Genomic DNA, 25,357 nt, shown 5'->3' on the forward strand with positions numbered 1-25,357 from the left:
TTACAAGTAAATGTCCGGCTCAATGGCAATGAGATATGACTAAAATAGTAATGGCAAGATAATTATACTTTTGTAGAAATAATTTTACTCATCACTTAAATAGTAATATATTATAATGAAAATTGTAACCAAAGTAATATAAAAAAATACATTATTATGACGACGTGGTAAATTCTATTTATATTTTATATTGCGAATCGCATGTGACACTTAAAAAAATATATCTTGGCAAGCACTAGACACTCAAAATAAAATTCTGATCATTTATTACATAATATAATAATAAAATACCTAAGCAGGGCAGCAATAAAATAAGATTTTGCAATACAATCGTTTATTAACTTGTGTCATATATAGCAAATAATTTTGAAAAAATATATATCAAAACAAACTTTATTTATTAACATACGTAGGTTTACTAAATCTATTACTAAACTTAAGAAATAAAAATTTATATTACATCTATCCACTTTTAATTCCATAAAGTATTCCGACGATCAAAGTAGCAAATGTAAATCCTTGGAATGCTACGCGAGTTCTCATCATTCTTTGGGAAAGTTGCGTATTTCCAGTATTCATTGCATACAATCCTATTCCCAGCACTCCAGCGGTAGCAAAACATCCTGAAATGTTTAAGAAAAAAATTAAATTAATTTATATATTTTAAAATCGTAATTCTAAAAAACTAACAAAAATAAAAGTTTAATACATTAACATATGGAGAAATTGTCACTAAAGTGAGTTTTTAAGGTCAAATTGCAATAGAACAAAAGTATTATTTAGTATACATTAATGTATTAGACCTAAACAAAAATCATACTTATTAATTATCAACTAATACATAATAAATATCAATTTAACTGTGTTCAAAACTTAAAGGTTATTCATCAATCTATCAAGTACATGAAAGTTATCAATAAAAAAAATCTATATTTATAAACTAACCTATGGGCACAAATGGATTTTCTTTTGTTTTTCTCGCAATTTTATCACGAAATGTTTCCCCACTTATTAAATCCATTTCAGCCTTTAATTGAACCCATTCTAATTTCTGTAGTTCCATTTCTCTAGAACTGTCCATTTCGGAAGGATGGATATTAAACGTCAAACGCAATAGGTAAAATTGACCTTAACAGCAGAAAAAGTGTCCATTACAATTTAACACATATTTATTCTATTTTTTTCATTAATTTTAAAAAAAGACACTAAAAAATATAATATATAATGAACTAAATAAAATAAAGTATTGTTAGTTTATATATTTACAATGTGTGGGGTAATACCGAACAATAAACTTAACGATTTATTTTGCAAGTATGTATTAAGTTAGTATAATAATTATACTCAGTGGTTTAGTGCTAAAAACAGTAACGAAACGCTATTTTTCTTTAGGGTGATCAATGATATTAGGGTTTATGTGAACCCGAAGACTATTTAGTTAGGTTATGTAATTGAAAACCAATAAATTAGACTCAAAAAAATAACTTATTTTCTAATGAATCGTACCATAACGCGTTCCGATTGTGCAAAAATCTACTGAAACGACGTTCCATTCACGCTACACCACTAATTAAATTTATTGATAAAACACATATAAATATTATGTTGGTAAGCACTTCTAGGAAAAAATAATTATTTTTATATTCATGCTTCACATTTATTTTTTTAAATATAAATAAAATAGGCAAAAAATATTCATTTTTTCAGTTTCTAAATAACACCCTTCTCTTACAGTGAAAAATATTTTCCGCGGCACTCCAATGATAAATAATCAGTGCACATGTGAAAATGGGTGAAAAATAGTGATTTAAAACTATAGTAAGTAATAATAATTATTATAAAATAAAAGCTCTAAAATGTTCGAACCCAGATATTTCACCACATAACATTATATTACACGACATTTCACCACAATCTTAAAAACATAAATAATTATTATTTAAATATAATTATAACACACATACAAATAAAATAATTATTTTTACCATGCAACCTTTGGTGTTATAAAATGCGGACACTCTCTCTAACTATTATTATTTTCTCCCTCTGTCATCCACACTAGAAGAATTAATAAATTAGATATAAAATAACTTGTATTGAACATTATTAAATAAAACGCACCAAACACTGTTCATGATATGTTATTTCATTTTTAAATTCCTCACTTCTAAATTCAATTGTGTAATAAATGTTTTCTCTTGATCCAATGGCAAGTTCCTTGCTTTTATTTTAGCAAAGTCTATAATAAGATTTCAAATTTGTAGCTGGTAAATCGTCTATTTTTCTACTGAAACTATGGCCAGTCCTATGAATCTCTCTTAGCTAATGGAAATCCGCAATTCGATTTACCACTGTTATTATCAGTGAGGTCAAAAAGATATGAAGAACTACAAACAAATTAGTAAACCATTTTCCAATTTGTTTTGTCATAAATAGTTCAGCACATTTTTTATCACTTAATTAAGGAATTGTTCTATATGTTCTTGAAATCAATTCGATATTTAATTCTTTCTTTCATTTCATTTTTTCTCCTAATTTGATAAATTTTTCGCTGTTTTAACTTAATTAATAATTTCAATTAATGTTAATTAATTCTCATAGTCATATTTTAAGAGCAAGTCTAGGTTTTTTCTATACGACTTATTTTGACAGATAATCATTTTTCTGTCAGTGTTTATTTAGTTCAGTATTTATTACAGTTCATTGGTATTTATAAAGAATAGCTAGTATTTATATTATATTTTCAACCTCAAGCTTAGTTTTATGTTGACAGATGCTAATTATCAAGGTGTTTTAGGGCCAACTTCTTTCTTTGGGCTCATAACATTGGCAAATATCAGTACAACGATGTTTATGCTTCTATCGTCACTTTGAATACTACCGCGTTTTATATGTAATTACATACATAGAGTCGTTGAAGATTCACTGATAATTATTAATGGGGTGCTTAATGTTTTGCCCTACGCTCGCTCACTCAGACCTAACCTGTCTAACAGTTTTGCTACAAGCGAGATATTTTATTAGATATTTCTAAAATTAATAATTTATTTATGTTTATAAGTGTAATATTATTTTTTTAATTCACATTATCAATCTATATTCTTATTCTGCCTGTATGCTACTTTTATTTTAACCATTTGATATTTATTCTGTTCTTAAATAATGTAATTATGAGCAGGCTGTTATTAAAATTCAGACAAAGATTTGATTTTTATCATGACCCAAAGTTGATTTAATTTTTGACCATTTAATTTGTTGCTAATACATATATGTATATCAAGATTGTAAAACATGTGTGTTCAAATAAACAAACATTAAAATAAAGTCATATTTTCAAATTAGTTAGATTGCGAATGGATAAGGGGGAAGTGCCTGAACCTTTACTTGGGATATCAAAATAAAAGAATTAGCTTTGTTTTTTTTACTGTGAATTGAATTTTTTTATTATAAAAATACTGCATTATCGCATTTATGCTTTCTTACTTAAGAAATATAAGAAATGTGTGGCCAAAAATGCTTTTAGGCCAAAACAAGGTCACGATTTGACAGTTCCTCGCTTGGGTGTCAGTCTTGTGTTCGCGCATCTGCCAGCTTTTTACGTTTAGTGACGTTTTGGTTACCTTTAAACCTTCCTAAATATAATTTTGACGTCATTTTATATCGTAATATACATATATGGAAAGGTACGTTACAATATAATACGTATTCTATAATTTTCTTCTAGATTCAATTATTTAGAGGGCATGAACTTTTAGGTTAGATTTTTCGAAAATCCGAAATCTAGTCAGCTTTCTTTTGAATACTAACGCAATTACATATATAATTAATTATAAATTATCAGCAGTATGCTTAATTTTAACGCTGTGGTTATGATTTTAAGTAATTTTTTTTATAAATATAAAACTACATTTATGATCAGTAATTATTGCCACTTGTACAAATAAAGCGTTTATGTTTAACTAAATGTGTATCATTTAACTTGAATATAAGAAATTATACACCAGAATTATCAAAATTAACTACATGAAGTAAAAAATCTTATTTTTCTTACATATAACTCATAGTTTTTTGGTGAACATGATGAAAAGGTTATCTCTTTTTATCACAATTACTTTATTTATCAAGAAGTGTTAATTATTTTTATGCTTCTTATGAAAATAATTTAGTATACAATTAAAATGCAAAATATTTGACCATAGAGGCGTTTATTCAAACCTTCGTAGGTAATGATGTAATAATAAACAATATATTATATAATAATGTAATCAATGTTATTACAGTTGATAATATTATATTATTGCTTTATGGTTGAATTATATTATCTGTTTTATATATATTATTTTTAAATTAATTTTTGTATATATTTACACTTTTAGTGCATTAATTTTTTATAATTTTATTACAACTTTTTAAAATACATACAAATATACATTTTCTTTTCTTTCAAGTCAGTTTATTATTAATTGTTGCGTCATTAAAATTTTGTCATTTTTTAAAATCGTCGACCATAAAAAACCTTCATGCCATAAGAAAAATCTAATAATAGATTTGAAATCAGATTATTAAATCATTGTAATAAAATTTAATCATTGTGAATAATGGGAAATAAATCGCACACTGTGCCAATTAGATATAAAAAAATAATCAATAGTAAAAAAAATGGTAAAATTAGCATAAAATGAATAGTTTCTTACACTCTAACCATTCAAAAATCCTTTATATTCTAAAAACTTTAATAACCTTGTCGATTAAATTAAACTGTGCATTTTTAGAGTTCGCTCATATAAGTGACTTAAACTTCATGTTGTTTGTATTGTTTTAAATTGTTCATTAAATTATAATAGGAATATTGTGTACGCACTGTAAATGTTTAACTTAATAATACTTATATTTGCTTGCTGTATTTTTATATTGTTTTTATAAATTTAACATTTGTCACTCAACATTCCTTGTGTAACTATCAGACTTTTACATCTTTCTTTTCGTTTTTCTTTTACAGATGAGTTATATAGTAGGGCAGCTACGTAACTCATTCTGATGTCATTCGCTTGCACTGTTTAGAAGAATATTTTTATTTTGCAAACGCATGCAATACAACACCTTATCAATATCGACTACAATCAACATCAATCTTAAATTGGAAACTACGCTTATCTAAGAACGCACGACTCAATCACCGAAATCATTGTTTGCCTGTGCGAGCGTCGTCGAACGCGGGAATATTTTATTTATATTTACCGGTGTCTCCTGCTGTAATCGTGCCAAGTGTTTCGAAACGTTTTGATATTTTTATTTCGCACAAAAGTCGCACGGATCTTGCACATTTCGTACGTTACTTCGGATAGAGGCAAATTGTCATTGAACAAGCTCTACCTAATAAAAAATGGCCGAACCAGAAGGGATCCCATCATCTGGAGTATCTATACCTCAATGGATGAAGAACAAAGCTAACGAATCTCTGACTGGGTAAGTACAATTACGCTTTACTTTGCTACTATTTCTAATGTGTATGTTTTTTTTTGTTTATATTATGTATTTGTCTTTACTTATATTTCTTCATAATGAATACTACATTTTTCAATGTAATCCACATTAAGACTTTCCAAGGAGAATAAAGCTTTTCATACCTATAAATCAAGGGAATAAGAAGGATTTGGGAATAATTTTTATTGCAGATTTTACAAGACTTCACATGTTAGTCAGTACGTAGTTTTGTATTTTCATGCTCTTATTGGAGTCGAAAGTGCAGGTTCCCTGGTAGCTTTATTGATAAAAATTGTCATAGTAGTCTACTAAACGGATCAGAATAGTAATTAGCGTTTATTAAAGCTCGTTTTGAAAGTCACTACAATAATTCTCTCTTTAAAATACCATGAACCAAATTAAAGTACTTAAAAGCAGGGACGTCATTTCTGCTTTTTCCATGGCGGGAGGTAAAAGTTGGCCAGTCAGTAGTCGTTTTTATAATATTTTCATTTTATTATGATTCATAATATTTCATTAAATGATATGCATCTTTCTGGTTAAATTCAAGGGGGTCGCAGTTTAAAATTCGTGTCAAAAGCAATAAAATCGTGCCATTGCAGTGGAAACGTTTGGTTATTTAAGTCTTTTTATAATATTACGACTTATAAGTGGGAATCGAATGAAGCGCATCTAAACCGAATTTTGACCAATAGGAGAGTGCGAAAAAACAACTATCCCTTCTCAGAAGTTAAAAATTCACGTCAAAAGCAATAAAATTGTGCTGTCGACATCGCAGTAGGAACGTCTAGCTATCTAGTGTTTATATCCAGTCTTTTTGTAATAATATTACGATTTTTAATAAGTGAGAATCGAATAAAGCACATCTAAACCAAATTTTGCCCAATTAGAGAGCATAAAAAATAAATTATTCCTTCTCAGAAGTCAAAAATCCATGTCAAAAGCAATAAAATCGTGTCGGCGCCGTCGCAGTGGGCCCATTGCGATTTTATTGCTTTTGACGTGAATTTTCAACTTCTGAGAAGTGATAATTGTTTTTGCGTCCCCCTATTAACCAAAATTCAGTTTGAATATACTTTGACTGATACTTTCATATTAGAAGTCCGTAGTAATATCGGTAAGGATAGCTATCATATTTGTAAAACATAGTGTAATATCCAAGTGCAGACAGACTATGGAGCAATATGCGAGATCTGTTTGTATTACTTCTTCCGCTTATTTCCCCCTGAGAGATGAGTTGACATAGTTTGTATTTTGGACTTTACCTAATGAAAGTTTTAAAACTATAATTATTTTAAAAATATCATTAGATTAGGGTTCCCTCCTCCTAAATGACATCCCTGCTTAAAATGTAGTGTAAAACGTGTATTTGTTTTTATTGCTGAAAGTTTATAAATGCCTAACGTATGAATTAATTGCCAATCGCTGAATTGGCCATAGTTGATTGTTATTAGGTCCATGTGAGCAACTTTGTGATCCATAAGGTCAAGACTGGATGTTTGCATGAAGATAAATAACTCGTAGGCTAACCAGTCGTAGTTCTTCGTATTTTCTGAATGTAATACATGAAGTAGCTCATAGCTCTCGAATCCAAGGACAAGTTGGTTGCTTTTGCCTCAGCAGTGAATAAACTGATTTTGTAATGGAAATCCAGCCCCTTAAATAGTAAATTTTTGTCGATAATACGACACAATCTCATCATTGTTTTTACGATTTTGGCTTCCCTGTAGGTGTAAGATCTTAATTTCATAGTGGCATAGTCTGTGACTTATTGATACTGGGATCATTTTTCCATTTTGGCTTGAGAATTTCGGTTCAAATTGTATTTTGTCAATTGGTTGTGAAGGAATGTCTTTAAATTATTACCCATATAACATTATGGTGACTTAAGCGACTGGATGGTAATTGTTTACCACACTTCTATTTCCTACTTTTCCTTTAATTGACTTTTTGTTTCGGGATTGAAGATGCTAAAATTATTGCTATGTGCCATCTATAGTGCGAGTAAGTCAAAACAATGTTTAAAAATTTATTGATCTGGTCCTAAAAATCGTGGCACTTGATTTACTCCCAAGCTAGAATAAACTAGAATTTTTTCGGAACTAATATACAACTCATTATCAATCTCAAAAATTGTCCCATAACTATTATCCATCACTAGTTTTCTATAGCAGCAATACTTGCAACGTTTGGTTGAGCACTGCGTCTTGAACGCCTATTTCACCTTTCATATGTCTTGAACCCATTTTTCATCAAGTTAACATGATTTTCTTAGTGAATTAATTGCTTTTCATTACTTTAAAATTTTTTAGAGGTATATCTAGCAAACAACTTATCGATTATATAGCAACAAAATTCTTTAAACTATAAATATCCCTCTTATTTATAAGTATTAGATAATATTGTAGATTGACTTGTTTTTTAAGATTGCAACACATAAAAACACGTGTTTATCATTCTTGTGTTCATTACATACAAGCGTTTTTAAGGCTGAGGTCTCGGTGACCTTGTTTGTTATGCAAGCATAGAATAACTTCACTGATTTCTCCATTTTATTAGTTATGTATTACTGATTTCACTGTTTTCTTTGAATCGTCGCGTTTTGGACGTGTGCCGTTTTTTAAATGTTGACTGTCTCGTCCGAAGATAGAAAGTGTGGCATACCAAACACATTCTCTTATCGACGTATTTTTGACCTCAGAACGAGCCTCCGATTGGCTAGTGAGAGGACACACCTCGCAACATGTTTTTTCCACAAGCTCATACATTTATACATATATATTATTCACATTCTGATTTATTGATTGCAATTTTTTTATTAATCTATTTGAAATAACAAGAACCAAACAAAGAAACCAGTAATGCTCAACAAGAAAAGGTTAATCACGAGATTTATAGCATAACAACTTATACAATTTTGTATTCACTCACAATCACAGGATCACACCTTCCATACATTTATATTATATATGTTCGCTTACACTTACAGCATGGCAACATAAATCAAATCAATTTAACTATATGTTTCTGTAAAAAAAGTTGCTAAGGCTGTTTAAAAATGTTTAATATTACATTACAAACTTCAATTAAAATGTAAATTAACAATAAAAACGAAAAAAAATTATGTTGATTATAGACGTCATATGCATATACATGTACAAGTTTTTTTGAAAAACAATAAAAAATACAGAAAGATCAACTAATGTCACCGCAATCTTAATCTCGGTGTATTGTTAAATAATTTAATAATTTACCAAGCAACAAGATTAAGGTTTATCTCTGCTGGGGTTATCAAATATTTGTTTAACATGTTGTTGTTATAACTAGCATAGTACCTATTGAAAAATCCAAGGAAATTAATAATATATTAACAGTAATCAACTGATAATACACATTGCTATAAAAATTAAAATTTTATTTAATGTCAGAATCATACATATACATCAGATCATTTATGTTTATTTCTATCCAGAAGGTGAAAATATTTGTAAACCTAAGAACACTGATTACTGGAATAATACAATTTTATTATTATTATTGTAAATCTTTTGGGTTTTGATCCTGAGTGGTGTAACTTATTCAGACAATTTGAACAATAGTATTAATAGTTTTGGTTACTGTGACTAAAACTGGTGGATTCTGAAAGTCTGTTTGGCTATTACAAGTTTAGTTGCTGCTCAAATTCTTGGATGCTCTGAATATTATGATTTCATTTGTGTTTTTGGTTGGTGTTCTACTGGAAAATTATGTAGAATCTATTATTATTCTATTATAACCAATATCTATTTGTGAGTATTATAACAACACAATGAAAAATCTGGGAATCAGATATATATTTTCTTCTAGCTAACTTTTTTATCACTAGATGTCATCTATATTTGATAGTTCATATTGATTTTTAATCAAGTGCATTTTTAGATATTTTATATTGTTTTCACATAGCCAATTAAACACCTAGATAGTAATTAAAACGCTCGAATGTTAGTGGATTAAAATATGATATGGTTAACTTAAATTGTTTATTAATTATTTTTGTATTTTTTACTCATTAATATTTCTTTTAAATTTCATATTTATAGCAGATCTATGTATGTATATATAGTAACATACTGTTAAATTTGATAAAATACAACAATATTTTCGAGCAGTACAGTAAAACCTCGATAAAACAGACTGAATATAACGGACAAAATATCCAGTTAAATGTGAAAATTGTTAAAAACATCCTGTTAATGTTATATGTACATGTTTAAATCCAAGTGTCACCACTTATAAACAATGTTCTGCGCATGATAATCACGTCATACCTCTAAATTTACATCTACATACAAATAAAGTGTATTTTCAATGTTGATTTATTTTAATATAATAGAAAATTTTTCTATGAAATAAAGTTCTTTTTAAAAAAAACTTCATTATTGTTTAAAATCACATAATATTTCAATCCAATGATAAAAACTTCATTGACATTGTATTGTGCCGTTCATTTTTTTACTAAAAAACATTCGGAAAACCTACTTTTATATAACGGGCTTTCGGCTTTAACAGACACCCCCTCACCTGCATTAGTTCGTTATATCAAACTTTTTATACTCTCCTTAATCGATTATGAAGTTAGAGAATAATATTGTTGTTTTTTAATGTAACAGTATGTTAATGTTATATACACATGTATGTAAAATAATGTAAAATTTTAATATTTTTTTAATTTTACTTAAATATATGTTGACATCTATGTACAATAAATAATAAATAAATAAATAAAATTTAGCCAACTTTAAAACCAATTTAAAAATATTTTTTTATTAATTCAACATTGTGCTTTGTCTTTAAGTCACCTTCAAAATGCCGCATTAAAATATAGCGTCTATATATAATACATCAAATATTAAAATGCAAGTTTATTCAACATTCAAATAGTTGAACTTAATGCGTTTATGCATGGATCTGGGTGTTTGTTATATTGATATTCAGAATTATTTGTGTTTTTTTGTATGGAAAGAAAAAAATCCAGTCCAAACAGTTTTTCTTTGTGCGGAATCTGATGGTTTAAGATTTTATTTTTATAATTACAATTTTTTATATACATTATTTATGTTTATGTAAATCACAATAAATAGTATATTCGTGTATATTTTTGAAGTAGTACTTCGTCACACAGTCTTCAAGTATCGAAGATCAGGTTGAATCTGGTTGATTTGAAATCCGGTGATCTGGTCAGACGGTCGGTTTAAGTGGAAAGTGGCTGTTTTTATTACTCTTGGTCGATTAGGCGTAGCTCCGCTAGGTGCAAGTTATGCTGATCTCTAGTCAAAAGTGGTAGTACTGAATGAAGTAGCAGAAGTAGGTTTCTCACTGTGTGTTGTGTTCTGGCTTTGAGGAAATAGGAGAAAGTCAAACGTTCCTTCCAGTCCTTGGGGTCATTTGACAATTAATTTTGACGATTTGGTGCTGGACCAGTCTCTTTGTTATTTTCTAATGCATATCCTTTTAAACTCGTTGGCGTGCATCTTTATAATGGTATATACAAAATCGGTAAAAATTGGCAATGTTGTCATTCTATGGAATGTGTAATCCGGGGATTCTGCGCTTGACACCTATTCGGCGGAGATATGCACTGACACTCGCTTTTGTTCACGGTTTTTAGTTGCTTTGTAACTGTTAATGATTCCGTCTGCTTAGATACACAATTGCGTTTATTTACACTGATCATAACAAATCTTTAATCTAATAGTTTTATAAGACACTTTTAGAAAGTATGTATTCTAAATTTGATGTAACGTTTACTGTTTTATTTTAATGAATAATTTTATAATACATTTTTATGATTAATATTACTTTTTATTAGTATAGATAGTGCTTTGTCTTTGGCAGTCACCTTCAAAATGTCACACTTGTCACCCCATATGTATGATGCATTTATATGTGCGCTTTTAATTATTTTTTGTGTTACTTTTATTAGAACACTTGCACGCAAGTATGTATTTTTAATCGTTAGTTACCTTGATTGTAATGATGATTAGGCGTTTTCTTGAATCTCTTAAAATTAAAAAGTGTAAGTATTAATCTAGTTTAATACACTTATACATTTAGTATATTGTATTCCATTTTTTAAATATTTACTTAATATAATATTAGGAAGCTATTGACTTTCACTGGTATTTCCAATAAAAATAAGATTTTTCCTTAAAACTAAAAAAATATTTTTTCCTTAAAATTTAAATCAAGTGTTGAAATTAAAAATGCATTAATCGATGTACTGGTTGTATTATCATATTCAAATACTACATTAACCTTCAATCACATCCAAAAATAAAATCTTACGTCAGTATTTGTACATTGTCAGTATGCATTTTACTTCTTATCTATCAAGAGATCAACACGAATGGGGGTCGCTTGCGTAACTATATCAATAGACAGTAATTACTCAACGCCACTCTCCAAATGCTAATCATGCGCCAGATCATCAATCGAATCGCGCGGAAATGCTTCCGGATTTATTCGGAAGACCAATTCTTACATGAGTAGTAAAGCGGCCTTTCCGCCTTTTCTCCCGTCGTCGGTAATGCGGCCGTTCTATTTTGGATCTTCTGGTCTTGTGACTGCTCAGACTCCCAGTCAGACTTTACACGTCTCGAGGTCTCGGCGGATTCCAGATGGTTTCGTCTTAAATAATATCAGGTCAGTCTCCGAGTAAAATTGTAATAAGGTTATGGTTGCACTGGCAACACTTGTGACGAAGAAAGTGAAGTGACAATATTGCGATGTTGCATCAGATTTGTAACAGCGTAATAGAAAGTGAGTTGGGGGCAAGTAGAACAAAAGTGAAGTTTTGTGTCAATATGTAGAGTATAGAACTAAATCGGAAATTTACTTGAATAAACTTTTTTTAATGTTTTTGCTTAACAAAACAAGCGGTTTATATAAGATCATCTACTCTAAATTCTTCACTGTTGGGTTGTTAAAGTTTCACCCAATATGTGCTACTTGTTTTGTTCTTAGTCTCATCCAGAATAATGATCTGGTGGTGTTTTTCAGATCATCGGTCCATATAGAGAACTGTCGCCTGATATTTATAAGTATTTCGGAAATATCGTGTGTCGACTGTTGATTTCCGTTCCTAAAAAAAAAATGGTAACATTAGAGTGCACACAAAACCGTTCTATAGTTATTTTACACCAACACGATTCTCTTATCTTATATTCTTTTAAAACATAGAGTTTTTCTTTGTTGGCTATTTGCTAAAAATGTAGTTTAGCTCTCCCTCAGTATGTGCGTAAGGTGTAGAAGTTTTGGCCCATTAACAAAGTAAAACCTTACTAAAGTGTCATAAAAACGCGTTACTCATAACTAAACATCTTGGAAAAACATTCGTAGACGTAATTTGGGCGTTGCTTAGAGAAAATAACTTCTACTTGTTCTCAAAAGTTATTTAGAAATCTTTAGTAAAAGTTTCTCTAGACAGAATATTCCCACCAAGGTCGTAGGAATATTCTGTTGGTTTTTTTGACAATGGGCCGCCAAAGGTAACGAAGTATCTGCGGTCGCTCAAATATCAAATAATCAAATAAGATCACTTTAACAACCAAGCTCCGACAATTTATTTTAAAAACACATGTCGAAGGCTTTTTCAAAATCAGTATATTCGACATTAACTTGTATACCAGTAACAATACCTTGGTGCTAAATTTTCGCGAAACCATTTATTAATGAGTACAAATATGTTGAAGACCAACTTTCAAGTTTAAAGTTATTTTTTTCGCAAGATTTTTGCATTTGCTTTATGAAATTACAAATTAACTTTATATGCCAAAATTCCTGGCTTAAAACTATTTTGATGAATACTGCTTTGAAAAAAATATTTTTATCAACAATTCCAGATTCTAACCCTAGACATTTCTACATCTTATGAAAACTTGGATGCTCCTCTCTCTTCTAAATCATCTACCTTTTCATCAGATGTTTCACTAGATGATTGTGCTTGTTCATTTGTGATTGAAATTATTTTTTCTAAAAATTATAATTTGTTTTAAATATATTTAAAATGTTGCACAGCTTCCATTTTTTGTGACTACGTATTTGAACATAGACCGATCTGAAATAAACCGACATTTTTTCGGTTCAGCTCTGGTTTTCGTTCCGACAAAAATAACGGTTTTTTCGATTTTCGGTTCAGTTCCGATTCGAAACCCTGTTACATTGTATTATATTGTCAGTAATAAGTTCATATACCAAATTTTATCCGTATGTTGTTTTTTTTATTTCATGTATTTCAGTGAACTTAATCCACTACAAATAAAAATAAAGACACACCTCCTTTCTTGACCTTAAGCGGGGTGAACGTGTTCCATATGACATTCGGATAATAAACTCGCATATCTAACGGCCGTTGTTCTGAACACACTCCTTGCCATCTACAGGGTGATCGCGAAGCGCGTTAACCTCGAAGCTGATCAAATATTTTTCGTAACATTTTTTGCGATTCCTTATCCGTTTTGCAAATATATCTGCGTATGTGGGTGCTCCGGATCGCTGTTTGCTAAACGAGTCGGTGTTTATAAACATTTTTAAAGAACGGTTATTGCTGCGCAGCCAAGAGGAAATGAGTGTTTAAGTTTGAGTTCTGAGAAATTATCTGTTTTAAGCGATTTGCGGTAGTTTGGTTAGATAAGTTTATCGATGATATCATATTGGAGTTGCTATGTGCAAATGCATATTATCCCTCTGATTCGGTCACTCTTGAAACGCCACTACCTCTTTCCGAAAGTACGAACGTAGTTAAAGAATTTAACAGTTTACTTAATTTAATCAATTTTTTCTTCTTTTCTACTCTAAATTTATTAGCTATGATAAAATCCACATTATTAATTACTTTAAAAGCTATTTCTATGTCTCCTGTACATTCAATTATATGCCTTATACTTCTATAGATAGCTTCTAAATATGTGGCCAATTAGACCATTTATAAATTCTACGCAATTCCTTTGTTAGAATACATAAAAATGCGCAGTATCTAATTTTGATAAATACGATTATTGCGCATTTCAGAACAGTGAATTATGTGAATGCTAGTTACTTAGTAGATAACCAGTATGCAGATTAAATATCGATGTAAACATTATACTCAACATGCCGTGTTTTGTGTCGATACTAATCATAGATTTACTTCTGATCATTGACGAATTTAATAATTGTATTAATTAGTTAAAATATCAATAAATTGTTAAGATACTTGATCTAGATACTTAATACTACGACAACCTGCTACATTAAAATGTAATACTAATTTTATTCATTTTATTAAAATAATAATATGGTACGGTGTTTGTAGAAATATGTTCAGCGAGATCGCTAAGCACTTCTATAATTTATTTTTATTTAATTTCACATTATTTTAAATCTCAATATATACATATGTTACATATATGAGGTTAAAATGGTTTTATAATGCTAATTGTAACTGAAACATTTCCGTGTAAGTTGCAAATACAAAATAATCTAAATCTATGAACAATAGTAATAGACACAGGGTCGAACGTATTGTCTCTGGCGCGCGTCTTCTCTTACACAGTTGTGTGATGTGTGATTTTTAACTTATAATAGCTGTGATAATTGTGCATTGTGGGAAATTTCTCTTTTCGTTTTTCAAGTGGTCGTTATGGTGACCTCTAAATTGAGACTAATGGCGCAGGATCAGGTTTTAAGGCTGACTTTGTAACTAAATAGATGCCGAAAAAACTGGTAACAATTTTGTTTTATAAACATATATAAATTACTACATACATAGAGAAATGTAGATGCCACTATCAGCGGTGGAGTAAAGTCAGGGAGTATTCGTGACGAGTTGTATTGTTATTATGTGTTCTCGTGATGCTCTTTGAAAGATACGCTGTCGTGTAGATGCAGTCTTTTGGTACGTTTCTGCTACTGTGACTCCGTGGCGTCAACGTGATAAAGTGTCACATCTTTTATAATGCTGGTTCGAGACAGCACTGTTGAATCGCATATGTGAATGTTTGTGAGTCAATTGGAGAAACGTACCAGATAGCCCCTTTGGCGATTGGTAATCAAAGCGTTGAAAAACGATAGTAATGTGCGAAGTGTAGAATGTATTGTACAGAACGCATCCTTTTAAAACAAAGAGTAGTTTCAATATTCAATATTTATTATATTTTTTTGAATAATTTATTTAGCTAATGTAGCTATTTGTTTATACACTAAACAAATTTAATCTAAACATACATACAAAACATAACGGTGTTTCTTTATTCCATTAAAGAAACTCGCAATATTTTTTATTTTTGCGGATTGTCCTAGGAATTATATTATACATATTCACACCTTTGTAATTTTTTTTTTAATTTTTAAAATTAATTTTTTTATCTATTTCTAAATATTGTATATTATCAATTATTTTTATAATAGAGTAATCTATAATTATTTTTATATTAATATTAATAAACATGCAGTTGTTTTAATTCTCATTTATTTTAAACATATTTCTATTATACATAATTCATTATTTAAATTATCTACAACTTCTTAAATAGTAGTATTTATATTTTATTAAACGAAAATATTGTTATATATTATATTGTAATATGTGTATGTGTCGCTAGTTGAAGGGTAGAAGCCGCACAACATATAGCAGTGAAGTTAGCAATTTATAGCGATGTTTATTGAATTCCAAAATTTTTTTGACTCAAAGTCAAATTTATGTGTCAGTTCAATAAGCTTCTCTGCCAAATTATTTACGTAGTATTTGACTACGATGATCGGTTTGCGACTGGTCTGCGGGACGTGGAAGTGGTACTGTTGAAGTGATATAACATGTCACGCATTAGCTGATCGTATTGGAGAGTATGTCTAACTTAATATAAATAAGTGATGAAGTATATGAATTTTATTATCATTTTTGCTTGTACGTATGTAATATTCTGTTTGAGTTGAAGTTAAAGGAATTAATCTGAGACAATGGAAAATAATTATAATTATAATTTACACTAATTCCGATATACCAGGCACACTATAAATTGAACAATATTTGATGTGTTTTGATTTTATATTATTTTTTTTCACTGATTAAAAAAAATCCATGCCTGATATTATTTCTAGATGTTAAATTTTAGGTAAAAATACGACGAATAGTTTTTAGCGAAATTATAATTACACTAGCTTATGTTGAATATGTGGAAAATGTTAATCCATCTTCAAACATGTAATTGAATCGTAAATTTCGCGGTTATCTTTATTAAATCGTAAAAATCAAGTTAATTCCATATTGTCTCAAGCTTATCGCTCCTATTGCCCTCGTGCCGCTTGCTTTCATCCATTTTTTCTCGTTTTTTGATATTTACACCGCTTAATCTACATATTCGATTTTTTTATAATAAAATGCGTTTTCGCGAGTTTATATATATAGCGGTCGTTTTATTCGTATTTATAGTCACTGCTGTTCGAAAGCACAAAGAGAGCGGGCGCGCGTTGCTAACGCTGCGAGAAAGCGATTTATTAATAAATCAGACACACGAGGAACACCCTGTCGCTGCTGGGTTTGCACAACGGTCACAGTGCATCGGCACAGTTTGGCCAGTTGTTAATTTTAGTGCTAAGCATCGGATCGATCGGTCTATCCATCAGTCTATAATAGTCCATAATGAGGGTGTTCGATCGGATCAGGAGAGTTTTTGTGTGAGTATGCGGACCTGTGAGTGTTTTAGTGAAGTGTTTCAGTGTCTTTCTAGTTTAGTGTATACTGTATAGTATGTATGAGAAGTGGTTGTGCTTAAAATGTATCAGCGGATATAAAAGCTTTGTTTTATGGAGCTTTTTATGGTTTCGCTGGCTGCCAAGTGTCGTTACCAAGGCGTCAGCTTATTGTGTTCAACTCTGCCAGAGGATTGTCTCAAAATTGAAAATGTATAATAGAGCAGATATTGAATATGTTGTTCTATTTTAGACCAGCTAGTGGCGGCTTTCAAATGTTTGGTAAATTTCCAGAATTCTCCCAAAAAAAGTGAATGAGTCGAAGTCACGGGTTTTTTGTTATTAATTAGAAAACATCTTAAATGTTTCAGACGTCAGTCGCGTTGTTCAAAGCTTTTCAACTTCCTATGAAGAATTTGCATTTGAATTGTCGATAAGACGCGTTGCTAATTTTAGCGGTGTTACTATTGTGTGATTTTTTTGCATATATAATGTATGAATCAGTCGGTTTATAAATAGTTTTCATTCACGTGTGTGAATGTGTGTCAGATAGCCACGATTCGGTGCTCCAATTTTGCTTACAAACTCTCGCAGGTGAAATTTAAACGTATATTTGATTCGAAAATGAATGAGAAGAATCTATGCGCAATTTAATTTTGCGGTCATTTTTTAGTATGAATAAAAATATATTTTTCAATGTAAATTAACGCTTTAATGCATCATTGACTGACAAAAAATATGACATTCGATTTTGTTTTAAGTTTTTACCTGTTAATGTTAATTCACATTTTCGTCAAAAATTAATTCATTAGATTGAGCTTTAAGCACATTTTTTTAAAAAGCAAAACCCAGCTAGAATAATATCAAATACTTTTGTATAGATACTTTTATGTAGGTAGTTCGAATGTGTTAAACTGTAGTTAATACGTACTCTGTGGGTTCTTTTTATGTTATCAAAAAATACTTCAGGAGAGAAAATATATAATTAGATATTGCATATATGTACGTATATACATTGAATCTTATTTTATTGAAGAAATATAATAAAAACGTTTGAGGTTGTCAGATATTCCCTTCATAAAAATATCGCTACAATTGTACAGTTTGCTTGTCATCAATTTTGTTTTTATTGTTAAAGTGGGGTCCAACGATTTTTATGAAATTGTATCGCCATTATTAAAAGATATCCGTGCATTTTTTTGTCTGTTCGTCAGACACAAATGTATCAGTTTATACCACTCTTTACATCTAACAACCAGGGCCGTGGAGTCGCTTCAAAATTTACCAGCTCCAACTTTAAGAGTTGTATTAAAATAAACATTTTTTTATGGTATACAATTAATAGAACTAAAAATAATGAAAGATTTTTTAGTGGAAAGAGTATTTGTTTTAATTTTTTTTTTAAATTAATATTTTAAATATAAAAACATGATATTGCATTATTTTTTAAAATAATACTTTTTTAAATGACGTACGTCACACAGTCCTTATATCAACTAACTTTGACACAACGGTTATGGGTGGTCCCGACCAATAAAATACATATCATCTGATATTTTTTACGATATATGTCGTTTTCATAACAGTACTTTACACCATGATTCAGCCGTAATTTTGGAAATAGCTACAGTTTTATCGGTTAGGTTTAATTTTAATACTTTAGTATTGATTGTGTCTTGAGTTTGCTTTCCGTTTATTTTTTTACGCGGTAGAAACGTTTTAGAAAATATCGCATAAATCGAAAAATAGTTCGACATTTGTAATAAAACGATCGAATTTGATTAACGTTTACTTTTTTTAATTAATAAAGTAAACTAGAAAATACTTCAGTGACACTTCGAAAGGCAACTCAGGGCACACTGCATGGGCAGTGGGAGAGGCTCCAGATGTAGGTCAAGTGGAAGCAAGCCAGTATAAATACATTGTCGTGAAACCAAATATGTAAGATTTGGAGTATTTAAAAAAATATGTTTTTTAACCTCGTAAAACGAGGGATAAGTGTATTATATAAATAAAAAATATTGATAAAATAAATGAAAATCCTGTCACAAATTAACTCAGTGGAGTGATTTCTAAACAAAAAAAATTAACTCTGTTTTAACCTTGTTACTAAATTCTACACTAGTAGGGGTCGACAAACTTTTTAGCCTCGCGGCATACATTTGACTTTTACTTTTAATCGCATATACATATATGAATTTTTTGATATTTTCTCACGATAAAAATTTGAATTTTTCCCGTACATATAATACTTAAATTTCACTAAAATGTAATGATGCTTAACCTAAAAAATACCCAAGGACATGCACCAAATTTTTTTGGGTATCTTAACGAAATCAATTTGCTCATGAAGCGTGAAATTTTCTAAAATATAAATTGCAATTGCAATTTATTAAGAGGCAGCTAGTCAACTCTGACTAATTACTGCGCTTTGTTAAAATTAATGAATTGTTTAAAAAACTAGCTTCAATTGAATTTTACGTATGAAAGAATAATTATAAAGACTTTTCCTCAATCGAAACGGTTCTTGGAACGACTCCAGTTACGGATATTTCATATAAAATTTTGATGTCGTAAACCAACTTCACGAGAATATTCACCTTGGATGTATTACCGCGTTTGCACTTTTTACGACCTCAAAGACAATTATTATTATCAATTGCGAAATATGCTATAATATAGTAAGTACAACCATGAGCAATATAAACTCCTACGTAGATTAATTTGACTTAATATTTCACGTGAACGATAGGAAGTGGCCTTGCATACTGCAGAATGACATCCGCTAATTGATACTGGTCATTGTTCACCTTCGTGATCGCACTTAAAGTGACATTGACCGACAAAGGACACGGCTACCATACGCAACTCTTTAACCAAAAACATAATATGGTATTACTTTCTTTCCTGGTATCACGTGCGTATTTAACGTGAGTCGAGAAGCCTTCTAAGAATAACCCAACCTTTATGTTTTATACTCAATGTCATCGATTAGTTAAGCTGTTTTGAACGATTAGGTTCGGTCTGGCTAAGAAAGTGACAGCTAAATGGGTTACCCAGATTCGCAGTATAATCACTTCATCACGTGCTTCAATTTAAAGCTCAATATAACATGTTAGGCGAGTCTAAAAACGAAGAGGAAACTCGTGAGTTCGAGTACCTTCGAATTGATTTGCAGACATGGTCATCATTTTTCATAATAAAATATTAAAGTTTGCTTGTCTTAATTCGTAATTTTGCAATCAAAAGTCATTAGTCTAACAAGTGTTCCCTGTGTCGTGAAAATAAGACACACTGTTCTCTTCCGCGATCGTTTAAATATCATTTTGAGGTAATTATTCACTAAGGTTGTTTTATTTTTGTGAGATAATGGTATGATGGAAGTATTTGCATTAGTAGTTATTAAATAATTGTTAGCTTAAAACTAATTAATGACCGGGGTAGACGTGAAAAGGGAAGCGGTTGCTTACTTTGTCTTCATCGTTTATAATAGTCGACATCGCCTCCACTTGGTTTTTAGTTCAGATGTGCCCAAGTTGGAAATTATTGATGTATCTGAATAGTAGTGTAAATTTAGGCGCTATGTATCCGTTTTTATTCACTTTGTCGGACTGGGAGAGATTTTGGGATCGTTCAATTTTAGTACGCTTAGTATGAGTGCCCTTCGATGAATTCATTTCGAGCATATTGTCACTCTGACATAACAGTGTGCAAGAATTATATACATTATAATAAATATATTTAGTATATACTAGGCCGGCTTTCGAATGCAGCGAAATTAATTCAAAAGCGTCGCTTAAACATTTATTAGGCGGTCTGAAATAATTAGTGCCGATTCCGACTGCGCGCTTGTTGGTCGAAAAACTTATTTTTTGACCTAAAGCGTTTTACTTATAACTAACTAATTTAGAGGCTAATCTACTAAACTGCATATATATTAATGTAACCGTCTAGGCTTGTAATATATTATATTATTGTATATCACACTGATTATTAGGTTAATTATATGCCGGTTTACCCTATGTTATGTAAACAAACGCGATGTCTATATAGACGTTTCGTCGTATTCTTTAAGATTGGCTACACAATTCTTATTACCTGTTGTAATAATTGCAACGTGCATAATTGCTATAGTATTTTTGATGAAAGACCCAAGAGTCTAACATTTAGATACCCGTGATAGAAATCAGCTTTTAGCAGATCTAAATATATTTTTTAAAGAATTGCCTCTATGATTAAATGTCGTTGCAAATGCATAACGAGGAAATGTATTTATATCAGATGAAATTTGAGGAATGGTTGGTGTAAGAACATCAAGTCAGTGAATTATAAATTTCAATTCTGTACCATCGTAGTCAAAGTAAATCATACTTGTTATGATTTGTGAGAGGATATAACGGTTGATTGTAATAATCTCAGATAAAACATTATGTGTGATTTAACAATAATATTTCAGTAATTGCATGCTGCAGTCCTAATTTAGGTGTTGACATTGACGTCAAATATTTGTTCACAAGCGCATCGTATGCAAATATGCACATGGTGTTATATTTTGAAAACACAGGTCAGTTATGTTATCTTTTCGTACATCAATATTTATGTGAGAGTAAAGTGCATCGAACACTTCTAATTATTCCTAATATGTTTATACATGATGAACCCCATTTTATTATTATTTAAAAACAACAATCTACTATCATGTTTAATCAAAGGCATTTAAATGAACTTGCCCTCAGATAAAACTTGGATTTATACACCTTCTAAGCTCTGTCGCAACCGTTTGCTATCTAGCAACAGCTTATCTAGTTGCATCAGTTTCATTCACTCTCGACCTAGATTCTAGTTATCCTAATTGGGACGTTAGTTTTGTTAAAGGACATTTGAATCGTTTGAATAGTACTAAAAAGTGACGTTAGTATTACTAGAAATCGACATTCTGATCACCTGAGTACCGTTTCGCAATTGACGAAAATTGTTTTGTCTAGACACTTTGTCTGGTTTTTATCGAAAGACAGCGGCATAAACTAGTTATGACCTAGTACTCAGTGGATTTAATTTATTAAATATCTAAATCAGTTATCAGAGGATATAAACATGTAGTCATGAACTTGAACAAATTGATAACTTAATTAACCTTGATGGTTGCGTGTTGTTTGGCTTTCGTTGGATTTAATTCAGATTTAATGTGTTGTCATATATAAAGGTGAGATACTTCCCTTTGTGTAAAATCTGATTAATGGGCTTAACAGACTACTTTTATTTAATAATGCCGGTTTCGTAATATTTTATTAGGTTATACAAATATATCCTTACAGATAATTTAGTAGTTACACAATGAATGATTTAGGTCGATCAGTTATTGTTTTTCAATGCGGCCACAAATAATGTTTTGCTCATGACACTAATTGATTTTTACAAAATATTTTCCATGCTCATTTACATGTTTATATTGATCAGAAGTATTTATGTTAAATTATTAACGCTCTGCTGATGACACATATTTGCTTGGGGCTGATGAACACAGTAAATAAACATTACTTAAATAATCGTCAAACATAATTTTCATAGCGTCACGTTGTTGTAATTTGTTATTAATTCATGATGGTGTGACTTTTTAAAACAATATTTACGTCTCTGATATCTAAAAAATATTATATATATTTTTATTATATTATCATATCGTCTTAATAAATATTGCCAAATTCGTGCTAAAAAGCACGTATAGCATTTCTTTTTTTTTTGCGAAAATATTTACAACCGATTTCGGTTCGGTAGCCATTAAACGATTTGTTTGGTTGTGACGCGCTTGTCATGTGCACAATACGTCACATTATGATGAGAATTGCATAGGTTTTTACTGTCAATTCGCGGTACTCATACAGAAAAGTTTAGAGACTGAACCATTGGCGGAACAATAAATATTGCCTTCTCCCCTGTCTCATAAAGTTGGTTTAATTTTATATAAATAATAATAATAAAAATATTAATATCACGAAAAAAAAACATCAATGCAAACCGCAAAAATCAAATATAAATAGATCTAGATCTTGTGTTGCCAAATTTACATTGCAATATGAAAAAACATTAATATATATATATGTCGCTGGACTGGGCTGTTGGCTGGGCCTCACTCCTTGGAGGCAGTTCGAAAGGTTGCAGTCTCGTGGGAGGGTGCCGTTGGAGGTTTTCTCTGTAGAATGTATTTATTAAGGAGGTGTCTTCATTGGTGGCGGCCGAAAAGGACGAGAGCTTGGCGAATGGTGGTCCGACAAGTCAAGGGCTTAAAAAAAACATGGCGGTAGGTGAAGAAAAATTAAGTACAATGTTCTTTTTGCTATGCTTGACGACCCAAGATCAACTGTCTGGCGTAACTTGAAACTGTTTTAATCCCTGGCGTCTGGCGAAAGGAAGGAATTTTCATTCAAGTACCCAAAAACGCTTGGTAAACGATTTTTTTTCCCAGAAAAGTTGATCATGTTTTCTTATCTTTTTTAAACAGTCTTGTTCCGACGAGTATCCTAGTTCACATTATGACTGTTTATAAGGTTATTTGTTCAAATCTTGGTTTTGCTCTTTCAAAAAAAAAAAAAAATTGTGGAAGTGGTCGATCGACAGTAGACCACTGTCGAAAACAGTAATGTAAATAATGGGACCACACAAAAGCCCTCGTTAAGACTTGAAAAAAGGATCACATAAATAACACGCCAGGATTCTCCGGTGCCTTGACGTAATATTTCTTTGTTGAGAAATGGTCACGGGAAACAATATATCACCAGAAGACAAAAAGCACCGTAAGGCCACAATATTACCGTTGTACAACTCGATCTCGGAGATGTCCATCAAGCAAATGTCACTTTCTAAAGGCGTATACATATTTCGTTCAGCTAAGAAGCTAGTGCAATGATTGGGTGGATTGTGATTGGTCAGCAAGCTTTGCAGCTTTTGCTTTGCATTAAACAAATCTAGCTTTCCAAATACAATGATGTTTTCGCCGATAGCTACGAGGAGTTGGAACCAGATTATAAAATAATATATTTAAAGCTAATAAACTATATTAAAAATATATAAAATCAAGTTATTAGATTTCCTTTTCGTATAAAAGGACATCGTAGTTTACATTCTATATTATGTTGTAAAATATGATTTTTTTAAATTTTCGACAGCTGTGATAATAAAGTTCGTATTGTTCGCTGTTGTTATTGTGCTGACGCAATAGGAAATATGTTACAATTTCTCAGAGATAAAATGTTTCATGTAATAATTACCACATGGGGTTATTAGGTCGTCGAATGTAACTTATTTTCCTTGACATAAATGGGTCTCGGAACTTTAGTAGCGCTCCAGCTTTAAATCACTATTTGCAGTTTAAATTGACACATTTTATAGTGATAAAAATATTTAATCATTATTTTACAATAATAGTTACATATACATATTGGAATTCGAGAGGACTAATATATATATAGATAATATATTCTATAGGATCTTATGTAAAAATTTTGATTTGTTCTTATATATCTACAATTTAGAGAAAATATTCGTGCTGTTAACTTTGACCCACATTGACGTCAAATTTAAGTGATTAATTCGTTGCGTCACTTTTTGAATTTCTACATTCGAAAAATGTTTTTTTTTTGTTAATCTTCAAGGGTCACTTTACATACATATTTGTTTTTATTACGATGTGTTTGCGTTTTCGCATAATTGTGCTAAATATATTATTATGAACGAAAGGCAAATACAGTTTTAAATTTAGCTTCAGAGTAAATATGTAATCTATTTATATCGAGAAGTGAACCGATGGTAATATTAGTTACATTTTAATGTAAAATTAGAAACTTTTTAAACTGCACATTAGCTCGATAATTAGTTAGTCATTGTTTACTTGAATGCACTAGTTTACATATAGCTAGAAAATTTGCTTTTTAGTGTGACAATTGCATATATGCAAATTGTATTGTACATATAAAAATGTATGATAATCAAATAAAATGATTTAATATTTTTTTTATCAGTTTACCTTTAATTATAACTCGTAAAACAATCATTGAAATGTGAAGGTAAATAGTTTGTAAACATCTCATTTATATTTCATCATCATTTTCCAATTTGCTAATGTTTATAGTAACATACATTGTCAGCGTGATACCTGATATTGAAGTATTTT

At 30.3% G+C, this 25,357-nt stretch overlaps 2 protein-coding genes across 4 annotated transcripts in view; one reads left to right on the forward strand and one right to left on the reverse strand.

The window, feature by feature from the left end:
* Nucleotides 1–317: 317 nt before the first annotated feature.
* Nucleotides 318–1,129, reverse strand: LOC148227140 (HIG1 domain family member 2A, mitochondrial). The gene is made up of 2 exons (XM_088201762.1): nt 946–1,129; nt 318–623 (listed from the first exon to the last, which is right to left on the reverse strand). The coding sequence occupies exons 1-2, from the start codon at nt 1,079–1,081 to the stop codon at nt 463–465; spliced, it is 297 nt and encodes a 98-aa protein (XP_088057888.1). The 5' UTR covers nt 1,082–1,129; the 3' UTR covers nt 318–462.
* Nucleotides 1,130–3,537: 2,408 nt separating this feature from the next.
* The window catches only part of LOC148227141 (uncharacterized), a 47,958-nt gene continuing 26,138 nt past the window's right edge, over nt 3,538–25,357 (forward strand). Inside the window, exons 1-2 of one of the 3 annotated variants that reach the window (XM_088201252.1) lie at nt 3,538–3,683; nt 5,000–5,466. In XM_088201252.1, the coding sequence (XP_088057378.1) occupies nt 5,384–5,466 (83 nt within the window). In that variant the 5' untranslated portion in view covers nt 3,538–3,683; nt 5,000–5,383. Of the gene's footprint in view, nt 3,684–4,999; nt 5,467–11,828; nt 12,166–16,932; nt 17,176–25,357 lie in introns of those variants that run through there. The other 2 variants (XM_088201251.1, XM_088201253.1) reach the window with 2 other exon arrangements.

This window comes from Plectrocnemia conspersa, unplaced genomic scaffold, assembly GCF_051122295.1.
Source record: "Plectrocnemia conspersa isolate PC_06_02 unplaced genomic scaffold, ASM5112229v1 ptg000013l, whole genome shotgun sequence".
NCBI lineage: Eukaryota > Metazoa > Arthropoda > Insecta > Trichoptera > Polycentropodidae > Plectrocnemia > Plectrocnemia conspersa.

Bases quoted from the DNA above. Each gene is read 5' to 3' on its own strand.
- LOC148227140 (XM_088201762.1), bottom strand. From the start codon at position 1,081: ATGGACAGTTCTAGAGAAATGGAACTACAGAAATTAGAATGGGTTCAA. The intron at 624-945 runs GTTAGTTTATAA...TAAACATTTCAG, and splicing joins AAATCCATTTGTGCCCATAG to GATGTTTTGCTACCGCTGGA.